General features: G+C 36.0%; 1 protein-coding gene and 1 pseudogene across 1 annotated transcript in view; both read right to left on the reverse strand.

Annotated features, from left to right (window-relative positions):
- Positions 1 to 10,767, reverse strand: part of G2E3 (G2/M-phase specific E3 ubiquitin protein ligase) — a 59,324-nt gene extending 48,557 nt beyond the window's left edge. The window contains exon 1 of the mRNA XM_074289582.1: positions 10,609 to 10,767. Coding sequence (XP_074145683.1) covers positions 10,609 to 10,668 — 60 coding nt within the window. The 5' untranslated portion in view covers positions 10,669 to 10,767. The remainder of the gene's footprint in view (positions 1 to 10,608) is intronic.
- Positions 10,692 to 21,426, reverse strand: LOC141552808 (large ribosomal subunit protein uL2 pseudogene; annotated as a pseudogene).
- Between the last annotated feature and the right edge of the window lie 1,977 nt (positions 21,427 to 23,403).

Here is a 23,403-nt window from a genome sequence, read left to right on the forward strand (position 1 = left end):
TAGGAAACCACTATTTGTTGTAGGATTAAATCAGTGGTAAACTAGATTTAACCATTATCTCCTCAATTCCACTTAGTACCTTGTTTCAAGTTCTGGCCCATAACATCTCCTTGTAGGATTAAATCAATTATACTGAACCATGCTAAAGTAGGTAACTATTGTCTCTATCAATTCCACTGACTTAGTACCTTGTAAGAATCCTTTGTTTCAAGTTCGCATTTCTGGTCCATAACAGTATATATTGTTTCCTTGTCTCTACCTACTTCAAACTGAACGAGTTTGTACAGATCTTTCCAATTTTCTTTATATTTATCTCGCACATACCACATCTTACAATATAGTGATATTTCATTTCTTCATGTAATTTGCCTAATCATTCCCCAGTTGACAGGCATCTTCTTTGTTTCTAATGCCAAGCTAACACAAAAAGTGCTACTATAAATATTTTGGAATATATGGGGACTTTTTTCTTATCAATTACTTTCTTGGAGTATAAGCCCAATAATGGAGTCTCTGGTTCAAAGCATATATACATTTTAATCACTTTATCTGTCTAATTTCAACTTCCTTTCCTTGCACCATTTCAAAGTTCAACTAACAATATATTAGTGTACCTATCTTGCCACAATCCATATTGACTATTGTCATTTTTGGGTCATCTTTGCCAATTTATAGGGTATAAGGTGAAACTTCAAGAGTTATGTGCTTGTAAATATTTTGCAATTCTTTTAAGAATTGTTTGTTCATATCCTTTGACTACTTATTTATTGGTGAATGGCTAATTAGTATTAAATGTACTGATCAATTAGTTATACATTCTAAGTATCAAAAGCCTTTTCAGATGAATCTTATACAAAGATTTTTTCCCATTCAACTGATTCCTTTATCACCCTACATCTATTAACATTGTCATTGTTAAAGATTTTCAGCTTCAAATTCTCACTTGTGCAAAAACACAATATTTATGTTCCTTCGTATAACTTAGCTTTATGTGGCCTGTTCCTACTGTCTCTCTTCCCTTCATCCAAGACCCTTCTTTTCATGTAATACTTCTTTCCCTTTATAGTTTTATTTATTAGTTCCTTTTTCACTCCGTTTAAATGATTATATACTTCTCCCTTTTTTTTTGTTAGTCAGATTCTTCTTTCCTCCTTCTTCAGCTAGTTCTATTCCTAAGTTTTTAAATATCATTTCTTTGCAACACTTTCAAAAATGGATTTTTCTTTCTCTTTTCATTATTCATCTTCTCTTCCTCTTTATTCTAGAGCCTCATTCTCTGATTCATGACTCATATAATTTTCTGTTCTCTTTTTTCTATATTCTTCATGCAATCAAAGACTTCGAGAAAATATCTATTTAAGCTCCTCTCAATGCTTTTTGCCATGGCTTTATAGGGTTTGTTCCATGGATTCTCCTTTTTGATTGTGCCTCACTTCTAGAACAATGCCAATTATTTATTGCAGGTATCAGGGAAGATTAGATATTGGCCCAGGGTAAGGTTCCTTCCCAACTATGTCCCTCATTATGCAACCCATCAATGACCAATATCCTCTCTTGTTGACCTTTTCCCTCCCCATCCTACCCCCCCTCCTCCCCTCCCCAATCTACCTGAAAATCTCCACCCTGTGCCAATATTCTCCCACTGCTCCAGCTGCAACTTATCAGCAGGTTCCAAATCCTCTCTTTCCAGGACAAACAGACTTTTCAAGTATAAAATCCCTCAGGCTTCATCAAGTTCTCTTTTCCATTCCCTAATTCTCTTTGCCCATGGGATCGTTGATTAGTGAAACCCCCTACTACCTCCAGTGTAATGCCTTCTTTCTTCCCATCCCTTTTTGTCTTTCCTAACTCTTCCTTACCCATTCTCCCCATAGTTCTCTTTTTAAACCACAGATGTCACCTTCTTTTCATCGCTAGCCTGGATTTAACCCTGGTATATCATTCCTGTTTGCCTTCCCTGCTTTATTTAAGTTCGAATATTATAATGCTGTCCCACAAAAAAAGCACTGATTCAACTATAGGCAGGGTGGTACAGGTTCAGACATCTATGAATAAATACTACAATGATACAAAATAAAAAGGGAAATGACCTAATACTTCATGAGACAGAGGATCTTGTAGAATATGAGAATAATATCCAGTTTGCCTCTTCATTGTTACTTCTACCAGATTGCCTCCTTCACCATCCCCTTATATACATTTAGAAAGAAATCTCTTACTGGTCTCTGTTGTCATCCTCTTGTTGTCTTTGCCTGCTGTATTTATTCATTCTTCCTGCATTTTTATAGTGTGGGATGTTCAAGAGGCAAAAAAATCTCTTCATTTCTCATTTTCTTTCTAACTTTTCTTTATTGTTGAATGCCCACCTTTTGTCCTGTATGATTTAGTTCTGATTTGAAGGACAAGTCAACCTGAGCTGCATTCTGAGCACCACAGCTCTTTTCAACACATTATTCCATTTCCTCCTTTTTCAAATAGGTGTAAAACAATCTTGCATTATTAGAATGTTCTTTCCTTTGTATTTGAAGGTCTTTCTCCAGATGGCTTGAAGAACTTGTTTCTGAACTGAATTGTTAAAATTAACCACTATGTGTCTTAAGAGTTTCCAGCCTTCCTTTTCATTCTGGAGGGCAATCTATGAATTCATTTTTGTTCAGAAGTTCTGGGCAATTATCTTTTATCATATTTTCTTCTTTATGGTGTTATGGTTTTTGTCCTGAAATAATCTTCTAGGAAACAAACCTGTAACCCTCAGGTAGTCTCTGTGCAGCCTGTTGAGTTTGTTATGTTTTGCTTGCATATTTTCTTTTAATATAATTGGTCTTTGGTCTCTTCTTTTAGGTCCTTTATTTCTGTGTATTTGCATTCCCAATCATTGTTCTCCCTCTTGGTTTTTTTGGTGAGGCTTCCCATTGCAGAAACAAGCTTTTTTTTTCCTATTCTTGTTGGGGGTCTTGGCCCCAACTCCCAAGTGGAAGACCTTATGTGACCAGCACTGCCTGTCCACTTGAATAGCAAAGACTGAGTAATGAAGGGCAAAAGGCAGGGTGGTGTGAGACTCTTGATTTATTACAAAGATTGCAAGTCCTTTTATCTCCTCAGTACCTGCTTCTAGTTTCTATATCATACATAAGCACATCCTCCTATAGTAAATATACCATTCTCTACAGGAAGCTACATGTAACTGTAATGTGAACATTCCTTTCCTAATAGGGAAATGATCAAGCTACTCTCCTCCAAGGTCCGGCAAATCTCTCCTGGGAACTGCTATGTTGTTTGTTCTGGTGGGACTCCTTCCTTCTAATGCCATCTTGTTCACTCTTACAAGGCTGACCTCAGTTTACCTGAGCTGTGCCCTGTATAATTCCAAGGTGGGGTTGGCAAGTCTTCTTACATATTCTCTTCATTATTTTTTTACTATGTAAAACATAAATTCTGCTCACATAATTCTCATTTTTTAAAAAACAATTCAGGAATAACAATGTTATGGTTCCATGTTCTCATTCTCCAAGATCCTCTGTCTCATGAAGCGTTAGGTCATTTCCTTTTATATTTTGTTACTGTAGTATTTATTCATAGATGTCTTAACTAATTTACTAGAGCTTACATTTCCTTCTATTATTAATAGTTTTCCTGATAATTTGTCTGCTTATGTTCAAGGTCTGTGATTTTTCTTTTTCTTCAAATCTTTTAGTACAGCATTTTGGGAGGTTTTTCCCTCTTTATTTTCCTTACTTATCATTCACTTTCTGACTCCCTCCCTCTAAACTGTTTTCTTGAAGCCTGGATTTTAAAATCTCTCATCCTCCTTTCACACTGAGCAATTCACAGTTCACCAGCATAGGTCCCTGCTCCAAAATTGTCTTTTGAATTGTCAGAACTGTCCCCAGCTGGGTGCTCTTTCCCCTCAGGCTTGGTAGAGTAGTACATAGCACTGCAACTCTCCTCCTTGCCCCAACAGGCACACTGGAACACATACTCCTGATGGCCTGATTTCCTCTGTTCCTCACTTCTCTGACTTGTCATGAGCAATTTAGAATCCATTTTTCTTAGTATCTGTTCTTCACTGCTTTGCAGGGCTGGTACTTCTAGGTTACAGCCCCGGGCAAGCAGGTTTTTACCCTGGAAGGGAAGCTGGCTTAGTAAAGCCTGGAAGTCCCCATTCTTTAGGTTTTATATGTCTTTATAGTATGATCCCAATCTATCCAGATTAATTGTGCATTATATCCTACCCTACAGTTTAATATAGTTCAACTAGCTTTCTCTAGTCTTCCTTCAAAATATAGCTCCAGGATCACAAGCATTTTCTGCTGCTCCCAATTGCTAATGGCCTCTTCTTCTTAAAATCCTTCACAAAATTGAGAACTGAAGGGATATGTGGGATATAAAATGGGAACCAGAGTATGAAAATGTGATATATGACTCCCCAGTTAACATAAACTTTAATGTTAACAACAAAAGATGCTCTAACTATCCCATGGGAAAACATATAAGACCATGTAACACCCCTGATACTATGCTTTATTTGTTTTGTTTCTATATAACACCTAACCTGGTACAAGGGTGAAGTGGAAATATATCATCATCCTTCGGTTGCCCAGGACTGGTCTTTGTTGAGTAAGCTCCCTCCACTAAAATCTTTTTTTTTTTTTTTTCATATTAGTGGGGCTTCCCCTTTTTCTTCAGTATCTCAGTATTCTGTTAGAGGTAGGATCATCCCTCAGGATAGTCTGTCACCCTATAACTGGCATAACTAGGCCAAAACCTTGACTTAAAGGTGATGAAAACTGTGAATCTGAGTAACTAGAAGGGAGATAAAGAAATTCAAGCTCCTTTAAAGTAGGGATTGTTTTATTTATTTTTTGTATTTGTGTCTCCGATTCCTAAAACAAAGTTATATTTATTGATCATTAAGAATTGTGTTTTACTAGAAATTGAGTGCATGCTTATCAATTGGTAAATGATTGAATAAGTTATGATATATGAATGTAAAGGAATATTATTGTTCTATAAGAAATGAGGAGCCAAAGGGCAGCTACATGGCACAATGGATAGAACACTGGCCCTGAAATCAAGAAAACCCAAAGTTCAAATGGGTCTCAGACACTTAACACTTATTAGCTGTGTGACCCTGGGCAAATCATTTAACTTCAATTGGGAGGAAGGGAAAGAGGGAGGGAGGGAAGGAAGGAGGGAGAGAAGGAAGGAGGGAAGGAGGGAGGGAAGGAGGGAGGGAGGGAGGGAGGGAAGGAGGGAAGGAGGGAAGGAAGGAAGGAAGGAAGGAGGGAAGGAAGGAAGGAAGGAAGGGGAAAGAAGGAAGGGAGGAAGGAAGGAAGGAAGGAAGGAAGGGAGGAAGGAAGGAAGGAAGGAAGGAAGGGAGGAAGGAAGGAAGGAAGGAAGGAAGGAAGGAAGGAAGGAAGGAAGGAAGGAAGGAAGGAAGGGAGGGAGGAAGGGAGGAAGGGAGGGAGGGAGGGAGGGAGGGAGGGAGGAAGGGAGGGAGGGAGGGAGGGAGGGAGGGAGGGAGGAAGGGAGGGAGGGAGGAAGGAAGGAAGGAAGGAAAGGAAGATTCAAGGCATTTCCATTAGACTTGGGATGGAAAATGTTATCTACAACCAGAGGAGAACTATGGCAACTGAATATGACTTGAAACATAATATTTTTATTTTTTCTTTCTCGTGTTTTTTCCCTTTTGGAAAAGTTTACAAGAACTGAACATATTTAAATTATATCAAATTAATTGCTATTTGGGGGGGGATAAGAAAAATTTGGAATACAAGTCTTACAATCTTTCCATGTATTTGGAAAATAAAATACGATTGAAAAATTTTTAAAATGTTTTCTCTATGCATATCCTTTGATCCAGAAATACCACTTTTATACACCAGATGTTTTTTAAAGGAAAAAAAAACTTATACATACAAAAATATGTTAGCATTTTTGTTAGTGGCAAAGAATTGGAGTTTGAGGAAATGTTCATGAATGGAGAATGGCTAAAGAAGTTGTATATATGATTATGATGGAAAACTATTGTGTTATAAGAAATGATAAGCAGAATGGTTTCAGAAAAACCTGGAAAGACTTATATGAATCGATGCAAAGTGAAGTGAGAAGAATCAGAACAGTGTACACAATAACAGTAATGTTGTACAGTGATCAACTGTGAATGACTTAGCTATTCTCAATAATACAATGATGCAAGATAATGCAAAATGATTTATTATGAAAAAAGGCTATCCATCTCCAGAGAAAGAATTGATGGAGTCTGAATGAAGATTGGAGCATAGTTTTTAAACTCTTTATTCTTGTCCCCCCCATCTTGTTTTCTTTTGCACAATAGCTAAAAGAGAAATATGCTTTGCATCACTACATATGTATAATCTGTTGTTCACTTCCTCTTAACTAGAAATTAAGAGATAACAGCAATTCATTAATGAATATAAAGAAGATACAAAAACAGCATAGTATCTTCCTTCAAGAAGGTAAGATTCTATTAAAGGAAATACAACACTTACAAATATAATTAACATAGTATATACAAAGTGATTTCAGAAGGGGCAAAAACACTAATGACAATAGTGAGGGTTCAGCAAATACCTTGTATAGGAAGTTGCACCTGAGCAGGCCTTAAGGGACACTAGGACATCTAAGAAGCCAAGGGTTTTTGTTTTTGCTGAGACAATTGGAGTTAAGTGACTTGCCCAGGGTCACACAGCTGAGACCAGATTTTGAATTCAGGTCCTCCTGACTTCAGAGCTGGTGCTCTACCCACTGCACCACCTAGTTTAAAAGGAGTACATATGGATATAATCTATTCAAAGGCAAGAGAAATATAAAATGTCACATATAGAAAATTACTAGACAAATTTAGCTCAAATGTTTAATGAATTTTCTTAATTTGCTCTCCCTCTTGTCAACCCTTTAATATGAATATTCCCCAAATTTCCTAATCTTCACTCCCTCCCTAGATAATAACTTTGTTTACTCACAGCTTCAACTGCTACTTGTATGAAGATGATGACAATTTATTTCTTCCACTTAATAGCTCTTCTGAAAACCAGAACCACTCCACCAGTTGTCTACAACACAACTCCACTTGAATGTCTCAGTAGCATAAACTAAACATATCAGAACCCTAACTTTTTTGTTCCCTAAAAAAGCTTTTCATTTTGATATTGTTTCTCTTTGTGGCATCAGCTTCTGTCTCATGTTTGTAACCTTTAGTAACTTTTTATCCATTCTTCTCATTCGCTTCCCATATTTAATCAATAACCAAAGCTTGTCAATTCCATTTCACATCTCTTCCAACCACATTATCCAAGGGCAGCATTACACCTCACCAACTATCAAAATAAATTACTGCTATTTCCACTCTGCCCTCCTCATACTAAAGCACCATGGTGCTTCTAGAATCGGCTTTCTTATAGATTTGTTTTTGTTCAGTAATTTTAGCCTGACTCTTTGTAATCACAATTAAGAGTTTTCTTGGGGAAAATATTGGAGTGATTTGCCATTTCCTTCTTCAACTCATTTTACAGACGAGGAAATTAAGACAAATAGAGTTCTTTGTCTCAAGTCATATAGGGAGTGTCTGAGGCCAGATTTGAACTCAGGCCTTCCAGATCCAGGTTTGGCATCTATCTACTAGCCACCTAACTGCCTTGTATAAATCAGGTCATGTGGGATTTTTGCCAAAAACAAAACAAACAAAAAAACTCCAATGGTTTGCAATAAACTAGTAATTCTGCCTGCCATTGATTATCCTTCACAATTTGGTATCATTCTATGCTTTTCTAGCCATAGAATATTACTACCCTTTAAGCAACCTGTGTTCTAGACAAACTGAATTAAAAGACACAAAGTGGTGGAATAGAAAAAGGCACTGGTTCTGAAGTAAGAAAAACAAATCACACTCTCCCTGAGCCATTTTCCTCTTCCCTATGGTACAGCATAAGGATTGGTCTAGGTGGCCATCTCTTGAGATTCCTACTAGTTATAATTCTATAATCCTAATCTCTGGCATCTCTCATGCCATAAATTCTTCTTACACCTTGACTTTATGATATTTCTTATACTAAGAATTCACCCTCATCTACTGAATTCTGACCCAATTTTTAAAATTCCCAACCAAATGTTAAAAAATCCATCTACAATACTTTCTTTAATTTGAACACTCTCCCCATTGTCTTTTAAATCTAGCATAGCAATTTGTTTTTCAACTGCTTAATGAACTTCATAAGTAATAACATGTTTTCTGTTGTTAGGGTATTTCTATTTAACACTAAGTACTATGAGGACCAGAACAATATCTTAATTTTGTGGAAGTACAAAAATGTCTAGCTTAGCATACCTGCACAGAGAATGTAATAAGTGTTTAACTAAATGAAACAGTATGTTTTCTACATATAATATTGCCTATATTGATGAACAGATAAAAGTCAAACAGTAGAAGAAAAAGCACCAGACTGGAATCCAAAACACCCAAAGTGAAATCTCGATTTTCTCATTTACTAACTTTGTAACTCTTGTTAAATAAATTCATCTTTCTGAGCCTCAGTGATTCTATAAAAGGAGGCTGAAATAAATGATCTCCAGAAGTCCTTCCAGCTCCAAATCTCCATTTCCTTTCAATCAACCAATGCACTTTCATTAAGTGCCTGCAAAGTACCAGACACAAAAAATTGAGAGGATACAAATTCAACAACCTGAGTCTCAAGGAGTTTTCCTTCCAAGGAGGGAGACAATACATATACATTAGCAAGTATAAAATATATACAAAACAAATAGAAGGTAATTGATGAGGGATTAGAAATGATCATGAAAGGATTCTCTGTAAATTATGCTTAACTTTTGAAGTGAATCAGGGCTTTTCTGAGCAGAGGTGCCTTCTCAGCAAGGGAAAGAGGGTAACAACCAATGTTAAGGTCATTCCTATATATATAAAATTTTCTATTTCTAAGTCATTCATCCAAAGCATTACCATCTATTGTGAAATATTTTAGTGGTGGGCTTTGTCCAGGCAGAAATAGGTAAGTACTATTATGTTTTCTTATGAGGGGAATTATGATTTAATGGATAGAGGCTGGAAGTCAGTAAGACCCAAGTTTCAAGTCTAGTCTTTGGCCCTGGAAAATTATTAAAATTCTTAATGCCCAAAGCAGGTACTGACCAGCATTCATCCATGGAGTTTATTTCCTGAGTTTTTCTTTGCTTACAAAAATCTTTGGAAAACACCAAAATTAAGTGAACCCCAAACCTTCCATTTTAATATGTTCTTATTGCTAATGCTAAGGTTGGCATTACCCCTGAGAACCCAGTAAAACGATAGCGAAGCTACCTTTTTGTGCTAGATAATTAACATCATTGGTTGTCTGCAGTAATATGCAATGTCCACATTGTGCTAATCATTACATTGAACAAAATAAAAGCTACTTCATATTCACTCAGCAGTTTTCATTGCTGCAAGATGTACAATCTTTAGTTTAATTTATGGTTGAGCTAAAAGACACTTGTTTTGTAACAAGCTAGAGTTCTGAAAATTCAGGATTGTCAAACATGTTAAAAAAAATTTAATTCTAGACAATACTATGTGTGTGTGATTAAAATTCCAGATTTCAATAACAAGACAGAAGGTGAAAAGGCAGGGCTGCGGTTCTGTTTGTTTTGTTCCTTTATTATCGAACAACAAAGACCTCCGAAACTTGGGGCAGATCTCATTTCAGCCTAAAGGCACCCGCCTGGAATTTAAATAAAGCCTAGGAGTCGGATTTTTTGCGGTAAGGAAAAAATGTTAATGTGTGTCTTTTTTTTTTTTTTTAATGAAATTCTGCTAGACCAAAGGATACTCAAATTTCAGTCTAAATCCCCCAAAGATTTTATAGAATAGACACTCCCCCAGCATTCTATCCCCAGACCTGCAACTTAAAAGCTAGAAGTCATCATGATTTTTTTGTATAGGAATTTTTCACCCAGAAACTGTTCCAAACAACAGGAGAAGAATGAGGAAGAAGAAAGGATTGCAGAGGTAGTTCCACCCCTAATCTTCCATTCTGCATTTTCCTGAATTTTTCACTTTAAAAAAACAAAACAAATCGACATCAACTACAACAACAAAGCAAAACTAGCAGCGAGCTAGAAGAGCCTTACTTAAGGAATGGGATTTACATTCCCCCACATGGATTTCAACTAACCTCCCAGGAACACTAGCAAGTTTCTAGAAAGAAATGGATTGTTGTAAATTCAGACTGTAGGTGTTGAAATTGCATTCTACAAATTGCAAAGTCCCAGCCACGCGCACGCCGAGGTTTAAGACAAGAGGACAAAGAGCAGCCCACCGGTACCACCCATCCGATGCCCAGGAGCTTCCTCCCTCCAAACGCAGGGCTTGCATTTCCCGTATCCACAACTTGCTGTGAGGTACAGCTCTGTACAAGATCCTTCCAGCACCCCCCACCTCCAAAACCCATCTCACCCCCACTTTCCGCCCCCAAGCATCCTTGGAGCTGACCACAGTAAAGTAGAACAGTGACAATATCATTCGGCTAGCCCCGAAGTCCTAGAAGCCCAGGCAAAAAAAAAAAAAATGTCCGAAACTCGTTTCTCGAGACTCACCGAGGAAGCGATCGGGAGACCTCCACAGGGCTCGGCGGCGACAATTCCTATTTTTTCCATCCCTTTCCTTCTCCTCTTTCTCCTCAGGCAGCCGCGAGAACCCCGATCTGAACCCCGACCAACGGCCCCGAAGATTCAAATTTAACCGACTTCCGCCCGCATCCCGGAAGGGGACTGCGGCCCCCACCAATCAGTCTGGGCTAGGAGACGGCGGGGGTGGGGGAATGGGGGAATGGGGGATGGGACGGGAGGGGGGAGGGCGGAGTAGGGGAGGGAAGTGGCTATCCTCCCCCGCTCCTGTGGGCCCGCGCCCTTCCCTCTTCCCCCTTCCTATAACTCCCATTTAGAAATCCAGCCTGCTTTGGGAAAGGAGGCTTCCCACGGGACTGGCCAGTGTGGGAAAATGGGGAAAGAAGATAGGGCGACCTCCAGGCAAGGTCCGCGAAGTTTCCCTCTGCTTCCCCGCGAGCGAGGAGCTCTAATGTCCTGGATCCCTGGAACAGTCTTGAAAGCTATGGACCTCTTTCCAGATTAATGTTTTTAAATGCATGAAATTTAATGCAAGGATTACAAAGGCAATCTATTATATCGAAGTAGTTATAAAAATATATTTGTATTCATATATCTCTGCATCTTTTTCTTCTTAAGACCAGGCTCTCTGGTGAATTATAAAATATTCCCTGTTTTTAATGTCTGAAGAGGGGGAGGGTAGAGAAATAATGAGATATGGCATATATACATACATGTATGCATATATACCACGAGATGTATTGTGTTTGTGTCTGTATCAGAAATTCACAGTACTCTCTACAACGCATATATATATGTGTATATATATATATGTATGTATGTATGTATATATATATATATGTATGTATGTATGTATATATATATATATATTTACAAAGTTGACCTCACCTCTTGCTTTTGTGTGTTATAAGACAGGAAAGGTGGAAAGATCAAAACTATACCGTGCTTGAAAAAAGCTGAATCCTTGTAGGGAAAGTCAGTCCTTTTTAGAAGAAGTTTTAGATAAGGAAGCGCCATAGAACAGTCGGACTTGTAGTTAGTGAGAATTGGGAGATTCAAGCCCAGATTTTTCTAACCCCAATTCTGAATACTGTTTCCATTCTTTCTCTAGTCTTTGCTCTAGAATGTAAATGTAATACCTATCAAATAAAATGTTTTCCTTTGAACGTAACACACACACACACACACACACACATCATATGACCCCCTGCACAGTCCTAATTATATTCCCTTTTTCATCTATTTCTCAATTCAACTCTGATTAGGAAAAATACAAAAAAATCTCTTGATTCACTGCTACATAGGACGAACACATATGTGGCCAATCTCGGAACTTCAAAAGAGGTAACCAGGTTAGCAAGGACACGTTTACAAAGTGACAGTTCCTTAAAATAATTCTGCTCTTTTTGACCAGAGTAACTAAAGTTGGTCTCCCTTATCTCTCCATCCTTCCCCTCTTAATACAGACAATACTTTGTTGCGTTGGTTTCCTAGTACTCCAAGACTGCCCTCTCTACATAATGGATTTTTTAAGTGGCGACTTCCTTCCCTTTCAGTCTCAGAACTAGGTTTTGGACTAGGAAGTACCTTAGAAATATGGTCGAATTTATAGTTAGTGAGGACCTCAAAAGACTCAAGCTCAGATTTTTTCTAACTCCAAATCTGATCATTTTTCCTGCTATGCCATTCTTTCTCCCACATCTATGAAGCTGGCTCCTGTGTCCATCTTAGAATAAGAGAGTAACATCAAAAGATTCTAGAAATCCAAGTAGCACAAAGTCTTTGAAACTTATTTCCTTACAGAGTCCAATACATAACTAAATGGTATTTTTAAGAAAACAAATAAATCAGGGGCTTATACAAACAGTTCCTAAAGCTATGGAATAATCTTTAATCTTCCTCACTCTGCTTCTGATTCTTTTGATATTAATTTTTCTTAGAGACAAAAACAAAAATTCCTAGAATCCTTTCTTTTTTCCTCTAATTTTACACTCTTTTAACCAAATAAGTCTATTGAAGCTCTCCAAAAATGGTCTTTGTGTTTCCCTTTAATTCTTCTCTATTTCTTCAAGTATTCTTTAAAGTAGTTCTGAGAACATAACATCATGCTGCTTTCTCTCCCACATCTATAATTTGTTATGATCTAGGCTGAACTCTGAAATTCAGAAAATTTAAATTAGTGGTCTGTAGCTAAAAAATACAAAAACTATAGCTGTTACTCAGATATTACGTCTTTTTATTTTCATTTTTACAGTAGGAATTTGACAGTCACCAACAATATTTCCATGAGTGGATAACAAGGAAGGGTACTGTGTGGTACAGAAATAATGAGGGGTCACCATTTATAAAAAAAGCTGGAGAGATCTCTAGAAGGAAAGCAAAGTTTATTATACATTCTCAGGAGAAGGGGGTCCTACCCCTGGAGCAGACAAATGAAGGGAGGAAGCACCTTCTGGGGCAGGGTTAACACTTTTAATCCCTAATGCAAATGCCTCCTCCCACCACTGACCCTCATCTTTATAGGCTGAGAATCTTAACATTCTAAACTGGAGATCTACCCAAGAAATTGAACTTGACCAGTAAGTACATAGTTGCCCATATTTGACTGAAATAGGGAGAAAATGATGTCTTGAGAGGATAGCAGGAAGAAGACTTAAGTATGCCCTTGACTCAATCTTCAAAATCCTTCAGTTCTACTCAAACTCTGAAGTAGATGAAACTTTACTCAATTTTCACAACTGTCTTGAAAGATCTCACTTCATCTCATTCAGTACTATATATGAAACTATAAGTCTATTATAAATGATTTATTTTTTAAAGCATATAATAAGGTTAACATAATAGTATCAATATTATTCTGCATATCTGCATCCTCCCTGAACTTCCTTCTTTGTATTTTTAAAAGGTCCCTTTGATGCCTTTGTAAAGTGTCTTTGTGTATTTGTGTGTGTTGCCCAGTCTATCAACAATCAACAAGCAAAATAAATGCTACCACATAATAAAGATCATCTACTGTGACCTATGAATTGGGCTAAGCATTAAGTATACAAAGAAAAAATTTTAAAAGTCCCTGCTCTTAAGGAGCTCAGGCTAATAGAAAACATGCAAACTATGTACCAGCAAGATTTACACAAGATAAACTGAAGATAATAAAGAGAAGGCATTAGTATTAAGGGGGTTCAGGCATGAATTCTTGTAGAAGGCAGAATTTTATCTGGGACCTGATACAGGAAAGCCAGTAGGCAAATATGAGGAGGGAGAGAGTTCCAGGCAAGGGAGAGTGAGTTAAGTGATGTGTTCTGTTAAAAAAAAAAAAAAAACATAAGGAAACCAGTATCAGAATAAACAAGAGTGTGTAGGAGATAAGAAAAAACTCTGGAAAGGTAGGAGGGGACCAGGTTATGAAGGACTTTGAATATTTGAGGATTTTATATTCCTAGAAGTCATAAGGAATCACTGGAGTTTATTGAAAAATAAACAGTTTTTTATATGTGTCCAACAAGCAGGGGCTAAATACTGTAATTTCTTCTGCATACCCATCTTCTATAGGACTAGAACCAAAGGTTGGGACAGTGAACTTGCTGCTCTGCTTTCCTCAAAGAGATGATATCGGGTTAGAATTATATTTATCCAACCTCTTAAATATTGCTAGCTTAAAACAGTAGTGTTATCAATTTTATCTTTCCAATAGAAACAAGGCCCATGAATCCATACATAAGGATCCCTGAGGATCATTTATTGTACTGTTTTTAAAATTCAGTTCCATAAACATTTATTAAGTGTCTGCTATGGACCAGCTATGGGCAACTAGGTGACAACAGATAGAGCACTGGGCGTGGAGTCAGAAAGACTTGAGTTCAAATCCAGCCCTAAATGCTATTTGTCAATTTACCCAATAAAATGGAAAGAAAATGGCAAACCATTCCAGTATTTTTGCCAAGAAAACTGAAAACAAGGTCACAAGAGTCAGAACTGAAATGACTGAACAACAAGAATGTTCTAGACATTGTGAGAAGTGCTGGGGATACAATAAGGAAAAGAATATAGTCACTATCTTCAAGGAGTATACAATCTAAGGAAGATAACACGCAAAAGGAAGCTGGAAGAGTGGGAGAGAATCAGAAGGTACCTGGGACATTTTGTTTATTCTTTTTGTTTTTTAGATTTCTCATTCATTCATTTAATAATTTTCCCAGTTACCTTTAAAACAATTTTTATATTAAAAAAAATACTTTTGAGTTCCAGATTCTTTCCCTTATCTCCACCTCTAGCTCCCATTAAGAGACTATATGTGAAGTTATGCAAAAAAATTGTGCATGTTTTGAAAGAAAACTTACATTGACACCCCCCATTAAAAATACTCAAGAAAAATAAAGTTAAAGAGAGATAGAGAGATAGTATGATTCAATTTGTTTTCAGATACAATTAGTTTTTTCTTTGAGTATGGATAAGATTTTTCATCATAATTCCTTTAGTATAGTTGTGGATCATTGTACTGTTGAGAATAGCAAAATCACTTATAATTGGTTATTCCAGAGCATTGCTATTACTTTGTATACAGTACATTTCACTTTCTTTGAGTTCATGGAAGACTTTCCAGGTTTTTTTGCCCAGAGCATTCCCACTCATCACTTCCTGTAGAATAACAATATTCCATGACAATCATATTACCACAATTTATTCATCCATTCCCCAATTGATGGGCATCTTCTCAATTTTCAGTTCTTTGCCTTGAGAAGAGAACTGTTAGAAAAAGCATTTTATAAAATCCAACACCCATTCCTATTAAAAACACTAGAGAGTATAGGAATAAATGGACTTTTCCTTAAAATAGTCAGTAGCATTTATTTAAAACCATCAGTAAGGATAATATGTAATGGGGATAAACTGAACCCATTCCCAATAAGATCAGGAGTGAAACAAGGTTGCCCACTATCACCAATACTATTCAATATTGTATTAGAAATGCTAGCTTTGACAATAAGGAATAAAAAAGAGGTTAAAGGAATTAGAGTAGGTAATGAGGAAACCAAATTATCACACTTTGCAGATGATATGATGGTATACTTAGAGAACCCCAGAGAATCTACTAAAAAGCTATTAGAAATAATCTACAACTTTAACAAAGTTGCAGGATACAAAATAAATCCACATAAATCATCAGCATTTTCATATATCACTTACAAAATCCAACAGCAAGAGATACAAAGAGAAATTCCATTTAAAAGAACTGTCAAAAATATAAAATATTTGGGAATCTATCTGTAAGGAAAAGTCAGGAACTATATGAGCAAAACTATAAAATACTTTCCACACAAATAAACTCAGATCTAAACAACTGGAAAAATATTAAGTGCTCTTGGATAGGTCAAGTGAATATAATAAAGATGACAATACTACCTCAACTAATCTATTTATTTAGTGCTACACAATCAAACTCCCAAGAAACTATCTTAAAATACCTAGAAAAAATAACAAAATTCATCTGGAAAAACAAAGATCAAGAATTTCAATGGAATTAATAAAAAAAAATCAAATGAAGGTGGCCTAGCTGTACCAGATCTAAAACTATATTAATAAAGCAGTGGTCATCAAAATCATTTGGTACTGGCTAAGAAATAGACTAATTGATCATTGCAATAGGTTAGGTTTAGGTTTACAAGACAATAACTATAGCAATCTAGTGTTTGACAAAGACCCCAGCTTTTGGGATAAAAATTCACTATTTTACAAATAGTGCAATAGTGCACAAAAACTGGTGGGATAATTGGAAACTAGTACGGCAGAAACTAGGCATTAACCCACACTTAGCACTGTATGCCAAGATAAGGTTAAAATGGGTTCATGATCTAGGTATAAAGAATGAGATTATAAGTAAATTATAAGAACATAGGATAGTTTACCTCTCAGACCTATGGAGGAGGAAGGAATTTGTGATCAAAGAAGAACTAGAGATCATTATTGACCACAAAATAGAAAATTTTGATTATGTTAAGTTAAAAAGTTTTTGTACAAACAAGATTAGAAGGGAAGCAATAAACTGGGAAAACATTTTTACATTCAAAGGTTCTGATAAAGGCCTCATTTCCATAATATATAGAGAATTGACTCAAATTTATAAGAAATCAAGCCATTCTCCAACTGATAAATGGTCAAAGGATATGAACAGACAATTTTCAGATGAAGAAATTGAAAAGGTGCTGCAAATCATTATTGATCAGAGAAATGCAAAAACATTTTTTGAGATAACTCTGACTTACCACTTCATACCTCTCAGATTGGCTAAGATGACAGGAAAAGATAATGATGAATGTTGAAGAGGATGTGGGAAAAGTAGGACACTGATGCATTGTTGGTGGAATTGTGAATAAATCCAACCATTTTGGAAAGGAATTTGGAACTATGCTCAAAAAATTATCAAACTGTGCATACCCTTTGATCGAGCAGTGTCACTATTGGGCCTATATCCCAAAGAGATCTTAAAGAAGGAAAAGGATCTCACATGTGCAAAATGTTTATGGCAGCCCTTTTTGTAGTGGCTAGAAACTGGAAATTGAATAGATACCCATCAATTGGAGAATGGCTGAATAAATTGTGGTATATGAATGTTATGGAATATTATTGTTCTGTAAGAAATGACCAGTAGGATGATTTCAGGGAGGCCTGGAGAGACTTACATGAATTATGCTAAGTGAAATAAGCAGAACTGGGAGAATAGTATACATGGCAACAAGATTATACAATGATCAACTCTGGTGGATGTGGCTCTCTTCAACAATGAGATGATTCAAATCAGTTCCAGTTGTTCAGTAAAGAAGGGAATCAGCTACACCCAGAGAGAGAACTATGGGAAATGAGTGTGGACATAGCATTTCCACTCTTTCTGTTATTATTATTATTTTTTTTTTTTTGTTTTCCTTCTCAGGTTTTTCTCTTTCTTTCTAGATCTAACTTTCCTTATGCAGCAAGATAACTGTATAAATATATATGTGTGTGTGTGTGTGTGTGTGTGTATGTGTATATATATATATACATATAAAGATATATATTTTATATATATATATATATATATATATATTGGATTTAACATATACTTTAACATATTTAATGTGTATTGGACTACCTGCTATTTAGGGGAGTAGGTGATGGGGAGAAGGAGGGGAAAAGTTGGAACAGAAGGTTTTGCAAGAGTCAATATTGAAAAATTATCCATGCATATGTTTTGTAAATAAAAAGCTATAATAATAATAAAAAATAAAAAAGATAAGAGAGCTGTTACAAACATTTTTGTACATATAGGTTCTTTTCCTCTCCCTCCCTCCCCCCATTCCTTTTAAAAATCTTTTTTGGTACTCAGTGGTATTGTTAAGTCAAAAGATGTGGATGGTTTTATAATCCTTTGGATGAAGATCACATCTTTTGATTGCTTATCAATTTGGAGCATAGCTCTTTTTCCAATTTTTTGGACAATTTTTAATGATAGCTTTTATTTTCAAAATACATGCAAAGATAGTTTTCAACATTCACCCTTACAAAACTTTGTTTCAAAATTTTCTCCCTTCCTTTTCCTCACCCTCCCTCCCCTAGATAGCAAACAATCCAATATAGGTTAAACATGTGCAATTCTTCTAAACATATTTCCACATTAATCATGCTGTACAAGAAAAATCAGATAAAAAACGAATGAGAAAGAAAAAAGCATGCAAACAACAAAATGGTAAAAATACTAGGTTGTTATCCACATTCTGCTCCCATAGTCCTCTTTCCAGATGCAGATGGCTCTTTCCATCACAAGTCTATTGGAATTGGCCTGAATCACCTCATTACTGAAAATAATGACTTATTTTTTAAAAATAAATTTGACTCATTTTCCTCAGTGTTTAAGAAATGAGGCCCTAGGGAAACTTGCTTCAAAATTCTTTTTACAATTACTACTGCTAAAATAACTGTATGGACATGTATACATATTTTGTATTTAACATATACTTTAACTTATATAACATGTATTGATCAACCTGCCATCTGGGGGAGGGGGTGGGGGGAAGGAGAGGAAAAATTGTAACAAAAGGTTTTGCAACTGTCAATGCTGAAAAATTACCCATACATATATCTTGTAAATAAAAAACTATAATAAAAAACCCCAAATTATTATTGCTTCACCCCCAATTTATTCTATTCTCTCTCTCCTTTCACCTTGCTTATCCTCAAAATTCTATTGACCACCCCCTTCCCCAATATATCCTCTCGTTTATCACCTTGCTCCCTTCCCATGTCCCATTTTCCACCTATTATCTTGCCGGGTAAGATAAATTTCTATACTCATATTGAGTGTATATGCAATTTCTTGTTGTGTGGGATATCTCATTTAAAGGAGTAAAAATCAAGTGCAATTTTGGATGGAAAGTTAAGTGAATAGGAAATCCAAATCCTTTCTATATTCTATAAAGGAAAGCTTTGGGAGGAGTTCAGTATTGTATCCTTCCAATCCTTTAATCAGAGGGTAGAGGAGATTGAGAAAAGGTGGGAAGGTATTGGCTATTTAAGACTGAGTTAGCCAAAATGTTATATTATTTATGTTTTATTGTATTTTTATTTATTTTGTTGACTATTTCCCATTACATTCTTATATCATATCTGATTTGGGTTACAATTGAGAGTGTTGCTGGCCATGTGTCTAGGGGAAATAATTTGGATTCAAACTATATGTCCAGCTTGTTTTGTTTTTAATGTGGAAAAATAGTGCCCCAAGTAACATATCTGGAGGCTTGATTCTCTTCTAAACCAAGTGCCAGCTACACATAACTACCACACAGAGTGAATAGCAAACAGAAACAATTAGATAGGAAATTGAAATTAAAGAAGTTATATCAATTAAAATACACCATACAATAAGTAGACTGAATTATCTCTTAAGGGAAGCTGTTACTTTTTACATTGCACATTTGATCTTCTATTAGCTCATGGAAGTCTTTCTAAGTTTTTCTGAGAGCATTCTGTTTATCATTTCTTATATCACAATAGTATTCCATCATAGTCACAGACCGCTAACTTCAGGGCCAATGTTCTATCCACTGCACCAACAATAGCACATATACATTTGTTTGTTTGGCAAGGCAACTGAAGTTAAGTGAGTTGCAGAGGCCCACATAGTTAAAAAGTATTAATTGTCTAAGTCAATTTTGAACTCAGGTCCTCCTGATTGCCCGGGTCAGGCTCTATCCACTGCTGGACTGTGAAATTTTCTTGGAAGTTCCACTGAAGGTTATAGCCAGACTTTCTTTTAAAGTTTGTAATTCATACTGCTAAGTAAATGTTGAGCCAATCATTTTTAATAAAGAGTTGTGGGTTTTTCTTTCTTCTAAACTTTCTGTTTTAATATATATCTGGCAGGGAAAGGAGGGGACAGACAGGACAAATTCATTTTCAAATTACTCAATGATGAGGTATAAGAACTTACTAATTTCAAAGTCATAGGACCTAGCTTTTTCTTTCAACATAAAAGCTTTATACAAATAGCACCTAATTTTACCTATTCCCACAGTATTGTTGGAGGTTCCAAATTCTTTTTTCTTAATAGTAATAGTATTTTTTCAGTTATATATAAAGACAATTTTTAACATTCATTTTTAAAAATTTTGAGTTCCAATTTTTCTTCCTCTATTCCTTTCTAAAACAATAAGAAATTTTACATAGGTTATAGATGTTCAATCATGTAAAACGTATTTCCACATTGCTCATGTTGTGAAAGAAGAAAAAGACCAAAAAGAAAAAAAAACCATGAAAAAAATAAAGAAAAGTGAAAATAATATATTTTGATCTGTACTCAGAATCCCTCAATTCTTTCTCTTAATGCAGATTGCATTTTTCATCATGAGTTCTTTGGAATCGTCTTAGATTATTGTATTTATGAGAAAAACTAATTTGTTCATAGTTGATCATCAAATAATGTTGTTACCATGTGCAAGGTCTTCTGATTCTGCTCATTTTACTTTACATCAATTCATGTTAAGTCTTTTCATATTTGTCAAAAGTTATACAATCTAAGTAACTACTAATGAATTATTAATATAATTCTATTTATATAATTTTCAAAATAATTTTTATTATTAGGATTCTGTACTTAAGTTCCTTTTCCTATATAGTCTTGGTCCCTTAGAACCAACCAGTGCATCTTAACATACCTTTTGTCCCCCTGGGACATCTTGAATAGTGGATAATTTTCCCATATGTTGCTGTTTATTGCCTTTGAAGGGATGTTCTGCAGTATTCATGGGCTTACTCAGGATACAAAGATAGCAATTTCTCTTGGCCTAATATTTGTTTTAGGATTTATGGATGGATTTATCAATATGACCTCCTCCAGCAACAACACTAACCACAGTTTTACAGAAATCACTTTTTTAAAGCCTGAAGGTACCTTCATTGATGTTTTCTTGGTTTCAGGAATTGGGCAAGTAGCATAGTTTCCAGATGCATGGGCAAGCTTAGTCTGCCTCCAGGCATTTTTCTTTCAAGACAGCACAAAATGGTCCCTTCAGACATAGTACCAACTGTGAGGACATTGCCAATGTTGAGTTAAGCTTTCTTACCATGATACATAAACTCCCCAGTATGAATGTCTGACACCAATGAAAAACTCTTTCCTCTTTTTGAATCAGTAAGGATCCCAGAAAGCTGCTTTTGCAAGAGGAGCATCTAGCCTAGACCATGGATCATGTCCTTGATGTAGCCATGTCTTTTGGCAAGGTTGTCAGCCCAGAGTTTGGTGGCTCCTTTCTTGGGCTTCATGTGAGTAAGCCAGAAAGACCAAGTCTGTACCTTTCTTCTTCACAGATCATTCAACCCATGTAGCTTTTGAGATTTTGAAAAACTTCTGTTTGCAATAGAAAAGTCACAATTGTATAGCAGGGTATGCTTTTTTGTTAGCCTGGCTTTCTGCATTATAACCCAATTGGGGCCTCATTTCAGGGCCAAAGATAAATGAGTCAGATGATATTAAAGAATTTAATGCTAATTAATAACTAGGGAAAAGGGAGAGCTTAGGGGAACTACAATGCCAACCTTTCCCTATTTCTTGTTCAGATGATCTTGAGTATCCAAGTTGGGTTGTAGGCTATATTAGTGATTCTGCCCTTGGAGTTGAAAAGAAAATCAGAAAAATCTTCTCCCCTTTGCTTTTAAAAATATGCAGAAGAGAATCAGGCTTATTGTGTCTGAACTGCTATCAACTCAGTTTTTTTGCTAAGTATTCCAGTAGAGATTAAGAATCAGAGCACAAGGGGTGAAATGAAAACAATTTTGATTGCCAGCAATTGTATCCAAAAAATTTTAAGACTCAATTCAGACACTGTTTATTACTTGACTTCATCTAGATGGTACTATTAGTTTGTATACCCATATTCAGAGTTGCTTATAACTGTAATGAGGCACTGATTTCTCTGAAAAAGCTTAGGGCCAAAAGCCAGACAAAAAGCAATTTAGTTATCCATCTCTCTCAAAAACCAAGGAATGAAGGGAAACAATGTTGCATCAGCATAAATAAATGTCATCCCCTTGACCCATATTAGAATACTATAAACTGAAATGACTACCAGCAAAATTTCCCCCCTCTTTGCTAAAACCACATGGTCACACAGCAGGAGTAATAACATTCCCAAGTGTTGTTGTTCATATACCTACTTATTATTCAAGCAACCTTGTAACAAGAGACCTGAAATTGCTGTTTGGGGTGGAAATTCCTGCTGCCAAGAGGTGGTACATTTGACTTTAAAAGACACCCCAGCACAGTGGGAGAAAGATTTAGATCAAAATAGTCAATGAAGATATGAGTCATTTGTGAAGAATGCATTATCTTTGTGACAAACAACATCTTAGTCTTACTAAAATGATTAAAGTTTATAACTATGATTCATGTGGATTTCAATGGATTAGCCATGTGAACTGATAAAATGTTTAGGGCATCATTAGCCAAATAAGGAAAGTATATATAAATACATGGATTTATTTTGTTGCTGTTGTCATAGTTGTGTTGTTTGTTTGCTTTTTCCCTTGAGCTGGTAGTATCTATTCCTATCATTTCATTGATGTAAGGGACTCCTGCTGCAGAACTCTGCTCCAGCAGATACAGTAATTGTTGTGAGTTACTGTCTTAGAAATTTGTTTAGGGTGCTTAGAGATTAAGGATCTTACTCAGGGTTACACAGCCAGCATATGTTAAGCAACGCTCAACAATTCTTTGTGATTCCAAGACTGGCTTTCTCTCTCATTTGAGAACATATATTTTTTTAATTTCATCAGTGCCTAGCATGGGGTGGATCATATAGTAAGTATTTAAAAACTATTTAGTTGATCATAGAACTAGTGTGGAAAGGAGCTTTGAGTTCATGCCATTAGTTAATTAATTGGTTATTTTATTTATTCATTCATTCATCCATTTATTTATTTGCTTGTTTGTTTGTTTATTTTTTTGTGAGGCATCTAGGGGTAAGTGTCTGAATTCAGGAAGATGCACCTTAACTCCAGGCCTGACACTCTGTGCACTATGGTGCCATATGTGCACGTAGGTACCTTCTTGCCTTTTCTACTTGTTAGGTAAATTGAGGGAGGTAGTGATCAGGAAAATCCTTACTACTTTGTGGAGGTCTCCCAAAAAATTTGATGAAGTAACAAGACCTGAATCTATATCTGGAGTAAAGAGGGCACTTCCCCAGAGTGTGGGCCTATACCCACTGCTGCCTTTTTGAGAAAGCATGGTCAATCACAGAT

This window comes from Sminthopsis crassicaudata, chromosome 2, assembly GCF_048593235.1.
Source record: "Sminthopsis crassicaudata isolate SCR6 chromosome 2, ASM4859323v1, whole genome shotgun sequence".
NCBI lineage: Eukaryota > Metazoa > Chordata > Mammalia > Dasyuromorphia > Dasyuridae > Sminthopsis > Sminthopsis crassicaudata.